This window comes from Convolutriloba macropyga, chromosome 9 (genome assembly GCF_964194025.1).
Source record: "Convolutriloba macropyga chromosome 9, txConMacr16.3, whole genome shotgun sequence".
Lineage (NCBI taxonomy): Eukaryota > Metazoa > Xenacoelomorpha > Acoela > Convolutidae > Convolutriloba > Convolutriloba macropyga.
The window spans coordinates 19,614,378-19,625,032 of record NC_134476.1 but is presented as its reverse complement, the minus strand read 5'-3'; the positions used below and the strand labels follow the sequence as shown (position 1 = coordinate 19,625,032).

At 33.9% G+C, this 10,655-nt stretch overlaps 1 protein-coding gene across 3 annotated transcripts in view; it reads left to right on the top strand.

Moving 5' to 3' along the window:
- Positions 1-9,087, top strand: part of LOC142346304 (uncharacterized) — a 111,247-nt gene extending 102,160 nt beyond the window's left edge. For all 3 annotated transcript variants that reach the window (XM_075398827.1, XM_075398829.1, XM_075398830.1), the window contains exon 2: positions 7,688-9,087. In XM_075398827.1, the coding sequence (XP_075254942.1) occupies positions 7,688-8,722 (1,035 nt within the window). In that variant the 3' untranslated portion in view covers positions 8,723-9,087. The remainder of the gene's footprint in view (positions 1-7,687) is intronic.
- Positions 9,088-10,655: the final 1,568 nt, after the last annotated feature.

The window sequence follows — 10,655 nt, the reverse complement described above, 5'->3', positions numbered from 1 at the left end:
GTTCAATTTTATAGAGTTTAAAAATAAATATCGCTGTTTTAAACAAGAGCGTCAGTAAGATTTAAAAAGGCGGCCTTTCATTGAATAACAGGCCCAAATTGACGCCAAGCAAATGGACTTTAAACTCAAGTGTTCTCAATATAAGCCCAAATGCACCTATAAGCCCAAATTCCATAATAATCGGTCGATAAATGGTTAGTTTGATATTACGCAAGCTCGCTTTGAATAAATGTTTTTAAGCAAGGATGGGCTTCATCACAAATCAAATTTCGTTTGAACAGCGCAGATTAGTTTGATCATTGTCTGTGCTGTACATAGGATAGAATAATGCAAGTTAAATGTGCAATTTTGAATGGGCACGACCAAAATTATTCCTCGTGAGATTAATGATCAGCATAGCAACTGAAGTTCGGATGATGATTTTTTTTATCTATAATCATTTTTTGGTGTTTAAATGAGTCCTTAAACCTGCCACATACGAGATTGACTTGTTATCTTGTAAGATTCTTGCAAAAATTTCATATGGCAAATTGTTATCTTTTGCTTTGAAGACGTCGGAAGACATTTTTGCAGACTTTGCACAAAAATGATGGTGCAACTTCACCGTTTTTTAACCTGACCTTTGTTCACGGGCACAGGTTCAACTTCAACTATTATTATTTGTTCTGATTATGAGATAAGTCAAATTCACTCTCAGCTTTCTACTACTAAAAGGTGCAGAATTGTACACTGTATCACCCTTTTGCCTATAACCACTATCTCTTGTTCCGTCAAATGTGAAAATTGGTTGTTTTAATCTGCTTAGAAAGCAGAAACATAAAGAGCCGTTTTATCTCAAATAGTACCAATGCCTCCAATTCGTCTTGCAGGGCTTCGGCTGAAAAATTATGCTGATGAGATAAGAAAATATAATTTGCATTCAAAATGAATCTTAAAACCATCATTCATGATGACATCAACAGACTTAGTTTTGACTTTAATTCATTTTTAACTCAGAATCTGATTGTTCTGCTTCGTCAAGTATGCAAAGAGGCGTGCATAATTACGGCAAAATTTGCTGCTAAGTTCTGTAAAAATCTTTTGTAATTCGTTATCATTTGGGCAAAAATGTTTAAATCGCTTTCTCGTCAGTAAAATTATTGACAGGTTTTTGCATATTTTGAACAATGGTCGGCTGAATAAACTTGAGTGAACCTGAATTGATCTTTGAATTTGACAAATGATGATCAAATAACCTTCAAAATATATTAATAGTAATAATAATAATACTGAATATCTCTTCTAATCAGAGGGGGCAATCGGTAAGCACTAAAGCGCCTGTGACTGATCGCCCTTAGAAAATATCATCGTTAAAAAATTACTGTAAAAATGAGTTTCGCCGTTCTAGCAACAAAATAAAAATTAAATTTATTTAAAAAAAACATAGTTAATTCCTTTGAGTATGAACTATAAAATACAGAACATAGTTTAAAGGCAATGTAGTGTTAAGAAGTATGAATGAAACAAACGTGACACATTGTGAAAGTTTAAAATTGTATTAAATTTACAATGTGCTAAAATATCGACAAATTAAGAGAGATGAATTATAATTGAGAAAACATTTTTAAAATGCTAATTCTACAATTAACATTTCCGAGAAAAGAGAAAACTTAAGAAATTCCTAATCCTCCAATTAACATTTCATAGAAGACTAAATGACGCCCTAAAACTAAGTCAAATTAAGATTGAACTTGAAAGATTTCAGATTAGAATTCAATTCAGAAACATTTGGGTCTTTTAGAAACTCTTTCCAGAAATGATTTTTCATTGTAGTTTTGAGAACTCGCTTTTTAGGGATATTCCGCTTCAAGGTGAGAAGCAAATCATTATACCAGTTTTTTTTTGAAAAACAGTTTTGCATTATATTTGTTTTTTGGTTTGCTCCAAATGACAGCTTGTTTGTACGATCATTCATTTTAGCATTTAGGGTGGCTAACTTGAGTTCATCGAAAGCTGGTAGATCTGCTTTTAGAAGCTTTATAATAACCCGATACTTTATGAGGTATTCTACTGGTAAGATTTTGTGTTTGATCTTGAGATCAGTGGTCCTGTCAAATTTGGTTCTATTGAAACATGCCTTTAATCCCAAGTTCAGTTGTTTATTTGGAGTAACTCAAAGTTATTTTTAAGACCTGAGAACAGAACAATTGGCTAATGCAGATGACATAAAACAAGAGCGTTCAATAAAGCAGATCTAGTTTTTTTCTTGGAAATATATTTTTGACGGAGTAAATGACCTATATGCCAACAGCCATTTTTCTTAGTACATTTTTTATTTCTTTATCGAAAAAAAGATTACAGTCCATAGGACGATTACAGTCAATTGTTACTGGTTTATGCTTAACAACAATTTTCAATAAAATTTAAAGTAAGTAACCAACAGACCAAATTATCTGTTCTCTTCCTAAAAATAAAAGATCCAAAAATAAGCCATCTTGAATCGTTAAAAGATCATTTACGTCTCACTAGGCATGTGTGTATTTTTGGCAATTAGAATTTTTTTGTACTCACTAATGAATGATTGAATTCATAAAATAACCGATCGTAATATTTTGTCTAATTGTTACTGGTTTAGTTCGAGAAAATTGTCGAAACCTCAAATAACTGTGAAACTTTCAAAACCGATGTGCAGAACTGCATCAAAACGTATTTTTGTTAGTAACGTCTTTGTCATCAAACATTCAGCTGGCAATATTTCTCTGTGAGAAGGTTGCTTGCCCTGCCGAACTTCTATTACGGAGAACAAGGCCTCATTTCTTATATAATTGAACGATTGAAACAACGCAGTTTTTTGGACTACTTCTCTAAAAAAGATATAATCCCCCTAAAAACATTTTGACAGCAGCCGTAGTTTCAAAAACGTATTTTAAGACCTAGCACTACATTTTTCGGGAATTTTCCTTAATGCTAAAAGAAAACGGCTATAAGAAAACATGGGAACTCCGGTGACTGATGTTAATTTGGAATTGCTGTTTGAAAATTAAGAAAAAAAATATTTTCTTGGAAATTTCCTAGCAGGAGTTAACTCAGCACTTTGGTTCTTCATAATGGGCACAAATTGTGTCAATAGTCAGACCATTATGTTGGATATTTATAATCATCTACCCCCCTTTCCCTCATAAAGAGAGGAGCCTCCTCTCTTTATTTAAAATTGCTGCTTCAACGCTATCTTATGAACAACCAGTGCCAGATCAGAGAATGATCATTATCAATAATTGGATTGACCAGACCTCAGTAAAATCTGGTTTCATAAAAAAATGTTTTGATTAGTTTTTTTGTTCTTCAGGTTTACTTTTGTCGAATTTTAAAAACCAGATGTTTTATTATGTTCTAACAGTTTGAAGACCGAAATTGTAATTTAAAACACGCGAGAAAGCCAACTATATGCTTACGTCAATTATGGCTTGCTTTGCTGCTCTTAAATTTCACTCCTTTCTTTTCCCATACGTTGGTTCATACTATTTTTTATGATCCTTGTATGACTACTAAGAAATAATACAGAACATATATGACTTAGTATTTCAAGTTAGAACTTTATATGGGTGAAATAATTTTATATGTGGACTTAGTATTACTATGAAGAATTCTATATGGGTAAAAGAGCTCTTTCTAAAACACAAACTTTTTTCAGCTTTGATAATTCTATAAAGTAATATCTATGCAACACTTTTTAAATATGTTTACGGATCTTTTCCGTTTGTGCCCCCCCCCCCCCCCCCCCCCAGCTTAGTCGGTTCATATTATTTGCACCCCCAGACACACGTGCCATATTTTTATATAATGATTTACTATGTAATGACATTCACTCTGTAACTTGGGGGTGCATAACGAACTGGTGGGGGGGGGGGGGGACGAACGGAAAAAATCCAAATTTATTTAGAATGTTGACTGAGCCTTCGCCCACAGTTTGCTCTATATTGATGTGTCATAAGCCTGTTTGTGTGGAAAGAAAGAAAGATTATATTTCTCCAGAAAAGATATTTACACAGCAACAAAAAACTGAAGTCAGTTTAAATAACTCTGCAAGGAATAATGCTAGCAACTACTAACCTAGAGTTGAAAATGGGGGCAAAAGACATTCGCTTCATTTTTCAAGGATTAAAAGAAGAGTTTTAGAAGAAAAGTTTTTTCTTTAAGAGAAGGGTGGTAACACGTTACGTAATTATAATTTTTGTCTCAATTGCGTTAAAAATGGCACGTGGATTCTTGTTGAGAGTTTTGTTTTCTTAGTAAAAAATAGTTCTTGTTGTAAAAGCTATCAGTGTGCAATATGTAGCAACTTTCTGAACCTTTACCAGAGATGAAGAAATTGGGCATTGGTTGTGTGACTTTTTGTTTTAAGGGGAAATGAGGGAAGAGTTTGCAACGGAAACGAAACCCAATTTTTGCATCAATACTAATTACTTCTGGAGTGAATGGATTGAAAATCCCTCGTTTTTGCTCTGTTGCCCTAAGCAACTTTAATAAGCTGTTTATTTATTCATTTTTTGTTGCTCATATCTTACGCAATACAAAAAATGTATATACTTACATTCAGATATAGACTATATACATGTATAGCAATGTCGTGGTATTGAGACACAAAGTGAAGTTTGATCCATAATACTGTTTTATTACGCATGCAATTTTTCCAGTTAAACCCCAAATAATTAAATTATTACTGATGTGCGTTTCTCAGAAATTTGACGGGGAAATAATTATTGAACCATAAGGCCGACAGAATCCAAATACTATAGTGACGCAAAACAAAAAATATGTCTGTACATTTCTCTCACCTAACTCAATTGGCTCGAATTATATGCTATTGATATTTGAGTCTAGACTATAAAAATTTTTATTGATAACGGAAGTCAGTTGAAACATGTAACTTTTAAATCGTGACAACTGGTGAAACTATTTTTTTAAATAAGTTTAAGCAGTCTTATGAAAATGTCACCACGTTTTTATGCTATTTTTTATGCTTCTGTGAATATCTTGACCCAAATAATTATTAAAGTTGAGGTTATTACGGCAGTGAACTAAATTTGAGAAGTTTAAAGTCTAGACTGATTTAAGGGTCTTGAAACTCGTCCTGTCATGCCTTGAATTTTCTGTTCAACTCCAGTACATGAAATATTATCAAGCAAATAATATATAGAAGTACCTACCATTAGAAGTCATCTTTCTAAAAGGTTGTATAATCATGGTTTCAAAACAACGAAAATTTATTAAGGGTTAACTGAAAATATTCTACCAGATGAAATCTTAGAATTACTCAATAGATCTGATAACCCAGCAGAAGAATACAGGACAATTACAATACTGAAATATTGATTGAAAGCTGTTTTCCAGCTCTAATGGAGTGTTGTAAAATATTGCGAGATTCCTAAAAATAGCGGTTATCTTGCAAGGTTTTGTAATTGATGGTTATCATGCAAGAGTTTCTAGAGCAAGGTTGCCTTATATGACTCTGACAAACGTTTTAAAAGAGAACCGTCTTTAAGACAACACTTTTCCTGGGATAATATTCCAATAAAATTTCGCTAGATAATCCTTATTTTTATTTGAAAATATTATATCGGCAAAGTGAGCATAATAGATATCTCAACATTATATATCAAGTGAAGCATCAAATTACAAGTGCACGTTTTTTCAGAAGACATCCCATAAAATTCAAGATATTCTACCGGATGAGAACTTCAGGTAATTGACAATTTATCATGTTTTCAGCTATCGCATAAAAACTTCTTGATAAATTGACCACGCGCCTTAGTTGTTTGCAGCATGACCTGAATTCTTTAATTCAAAAATTGGTTTTCATGGTTTTTGATAGAAGAATTCAGAATTGGATATAAAAAAAAGAATAAAGAATGGATTTTGAAAGTAATGCAGCTCAACGAGTTTTTTGAGATCAAAATGCAATGATTGAAGGAGTTTTCATTATTTTAAAATGTATATAACAGACAATTTTAAATTTTACATCTTTGATTGTTATGCAGTGCTGTAGCTCTAATTATTTTATAGTTTCTGTTGTTTCTTTCTGCCCCTAAAATTTTTGGTTTTACTTGTTTCAGTTGTTAGGAAAATTGATTTTTGTAAATTTCTCGCCAAATTATTTTTAAATTTCCAGCCAAATGGTTTTCTTGTCAGATTTAGAAATTTATAAAAATTTAACGGTCTCCGACTGCCTTCTTTCACGTTTATTTTAATTCAAGCGTGTTTAAATGCAACGTTTTGAGGGGAAATTATCAGCTTCCAATTCTTCAGAATAAATTGTCAAAAAAAAGGAAATTAATATCATCTTTTATTTTTGTGCATTTTAGCTGGCATAATATTCAATATTTAATCGAATGCAGTTTTAATGTCAATTTACGTTATTTCAATCGGTAATTTTTCAATAATTTTCTTTTCTTTTTTCAAATCCTTGACAGAATTTTTATGAAATAAAATTTAACGAAAAACCTTTTTTTGTAAATACCAAATAGTTGTCTTCTGATGTCTAATCTTTATTGCTGGGGATTTCTATTCTCCTGGGCCAATCCGATAGAAATTGTTAATTGTCGCAACCCTTGAGACGCATAAATACTGATAGTTTAAAAAAAAATTATCAATCTTCCTTGCTTAAAAAAATATTTACAGCATTTGTGGAACCATTCTTCTGATTATCTGCAAATTAATATTCACAGAACAAATTTTCTGTCAGAAAAATCCAGAAAAATAAAAAAGGTTTTCTTAATTCTACTGTGACATCTATTGTAACCTGAAAACAAATCTATATTGTAAAATAAAGTATTAAAAAACAGGAACCTCGTTGATCAAATGTGCATAAACCGGTCAGCAAAACGCACGCAAACCTAAATTTCATAGTTTGTTAAATCATTGTTAAATTATTTAACTATCTATGACAATCTAACAATCTATTTGTCCCGATTTCAATATGCTAGCAATGGCAGAAATGTGAAAACAACGAATTTATTAGCCTTATTTCGCAAAATAAAAAGGGAACTCATAGAGTCTGATTGTCTTGAAATAGATGTAAATGTAGATGTCTGATAATTTTATCAGACCGTATATATCTAATTCAAGACAACCAGACTCCGTGAGTTCCCTTTTTATTTTGCAAAATAAGGCTTATGCATTCGTTGTCTTCGCATTTCTGCCATTGGTAGCATATTGAAATCGGGGCCAATGCCCTCTACGTTTAAAAATGAATTGTAGTGAAAACGATGGTTGTTCATATTATTGTTTATTCTGTTACATGAGATCCCTAAATACCAAAGTTTTTGTTTAGTTTAATCATACTTCTGGTAACCAGTTTGCCGCATCTGATTTTGATATGCTCTTTCAAGCGTTTATTTTAAAAACCAAATTCATGTTCAATGAAAATTAATTTGAATTCTTTCTATGGGACGACAATGATATTTAACAGATGTATGAAGCGTCGAAAGGCTGGTTTTGTTTGCTCCTCATTTTGAGGTTAGCCCGCATTAAAAATAATTAAAATCCAACGTTGTTTGAAAGGTTTTTTTAATAAAAAATAGAGGGAACTGTTTCATAAATTATTTTTCACAATTTAACACTCATAAAGAAATGTTCATACATAGGATTTAGTGCATAAATGGTTTTTAAATTGTTTATAAGGATTTATGCAAGATTTGTTCTGTTTTAGCCCGTGTTGCACAGAGCAACGTACAACAAACGCCGAGTTCTGATGATAGCAGCATGTATCGCAGCTCTCGCTTTCTTGCTATCAACGCCCTTGCTCAAAATCGACTGCACAGAACAATACAACTTCATTTTTGGCTATTACACAGCTGTCCGAATTTTCCTATCACTGGCTAATATTTTCTCAATGGCATTCACTTACAGCAAAATATCCAAAAAATTGCACAAATTGCACTTGAAACGTGTTTTCTTGATGGACGCGGCATCTGCTTCAAAATACAGAGATCAACGCAATAAACGAAGGTCAAGTGATGAGCACGAATCGGGTGGCAATGACGTCACACCTGTGCCGGAAACAGAGGACGCGGAAGCAACATTGCGTGTGAACAAAGTTCCGCTCAGTGAAAAAATATCAATTGCTTCACTTGTGAACAGTTTCAGACGAGTGTCTAGAAACGCCAAGACCCGATTTTCAAAATCGGATGAAATGAACGATCCGAGTGCACTGCCCCAAAATTTCCCCGCGTACCTGCGTGAACGAAAGCGTCGACGACAGGAAAAACGAATGACCATCGTAATGTTCTCGGCTACAGTATGTTTCACGACTTTAGTTTTGCCACAATGTATAAATGGATTGCTCGAATATGTTTTTCTCGAAAGCTGGATTTTCAATCAACGTAACTGTTACAAATGGCTTGAAAGTCTCTCTGTTTGTCTGTTCAATCTTCATTTTTCAGTTAATTTCTTCATTTATCTGATCGTAAATACCTCATTTCGAAATCGGATAAAGCGAATGATCAAACTCAAAATGCACGAAGAAAATCCGAACTCAGAAGGCAGAGTATTGCAAGTGAGTCGTGAAAAAGAGAACGACAACAACGCCAGAAGTCGTTTGAAGGTCAGTCATGTGACCTTTATTCCGATTCAAGGTCAACAAGGTCAGAGTCAATCAAACGACGATGACATAATTGAATTGTCCACGTGCAAGGTCAACCAAGGTCGATGTCCGAGTATAATTGAGACTGAAGAAATAATCTGAAGATATTTTCAAAATAAATGTTAATAAAACAATCCAATTCCATCCAATAAATGCCAAAACAGTTCTTCTCATTGCTCTCACTCAGTTTCGAACTTGACATTGAATTCCACAAAAATGTAGCTGCTTATTCGTGATTGTAGTGTTGTGTGTTGAATATTTGTTGCTTTTATGTTCGATAAACAAGACGAAAACTCTGTGGTTTGAGTTCAATTATAGATTAAACTAACTTGTGAGTAATTTTCGACAGTAATTTCATCAATTTTTTGAAAATTTGCCTGAGTTGCAACGCTTTCCACCCTCATTCCCCCTGTTAACAAGAATTTCAAAAATCATCGCCCACACCCACTTTGGAAACCTACCAGAATTGCCCCCCCCCCCCCCCCGATTCTAGGGTATACTAAATGTTATTTTACAAAATACTCAAGATTTGCACATAATCCTACAGATCTGATAAGTTCTAATAAAAAAATTCATGGATTTAAGAATTGTCTCCTCTTTTGATAATGGGGGGGGGGGGGGGTCGTTTAAGAGATCCGCTTCTTGCCAGCTATCTACCATCCACCAAAGTCAGGAGGCAATACAGGGGAATTTTCCTATGATTCGAACTTATTGTTGATAAACATATGTTTTAGAGCTGTAAATGCATTAATTAATGTTTACTGATGCTGTAATAACATTTCTTTGAGTAAACGGTTTATTTTCATGGAGAAAGTTTATATCTATTCTGTTTTACACCCACCCAGATTAGCGGGCATAAAATTCATGCCTTCATATGACTTTACCGTTATTTGGGCAACTTTGTCCGCAAAAATAATCACCCCCCCCCCCCCCCTCCACCCGACTTGCTTAATTCTTTTCAAAAGGCGAGGCCTAGGGCCCTTACTACTAGCGCATAATTTTCGACCAGAAATTCAGAAACAATTCAATTGCGAGCCAGAATAGATCCAAAAAGCTTAAAATTTTGCGTCAAATGTTATGTGATTGGCATCATTGTCATTTTGTGCTAAAATACGAGAGTTTCATCTTGTGATTCATTTCATTCGGATCAAGTTTATAGTTATAGGTGTAATTAGTAATAGTCAATTGCTTATCAAATTATATTTCACGCTTGTGTAGTATCTTTTAGATGCATGACTTAGTAATGCTGATTTAGTTGTTTCATTTGTGGCAGATATAAGTTATAGAAGTATATTCAAATATCCTGCAAAAAATTTTTGTTTTTATTTAGTTCTTCTGGTACCAGTTTTATTATTGGCGCCTGGTAGACATGTGTTGAAGCAACAGCGAGACTACAATCTTCAAGCCAGGATTCTTTTCTATGGAGCCACTTTCTCGACCGCAGAATGAACTTTTTTTGCGGAGAAAGTTAGTTGTTCGCGAACTATTTTTTCTCTTTTTTCACTCAAAGTTTACAATGTTAGCAAAATTGCCAACTTCTGCTATCTTTGTGGCTATTTTAAAAACCCCAAATCGTAGTAGAAAATTTCGTTTTAAGACGCTGCAGGTTGCAGAACTGACTGAAAAAACTGCAATATTCCATAAGGCGAACGCAAAGGAAGCCGAAGTAAAAGTAAGCCGACAGAAATGCAAGCCGAAAATTATGTAATAGTTATGTAATCTATCAGAATTAATACATTGTTAGCCGTTACAATCAATGCTGCGCGTAGTATTATAGTGCATAATGTATTCCAATGCACCAAAGAAACAAAAATACGCATTTTTTAGACATCTAGTGGGTACGGGCCTCAGCGGACCGCTGTCCATGGCCATGCCTCTCATCTGCTGTGGGATGTAATCCGGAAACCGCAGGCCGGTTATCGCGGCAAAGCCATGGGCCCACCGGCCCGCCAAGGGCAACTTAGAATACGGGTATCCCAAAATTTTTCGGCTTACTTGACCTCATTTTCAAAAATCGGCTTGCTTGCCTGTCGGC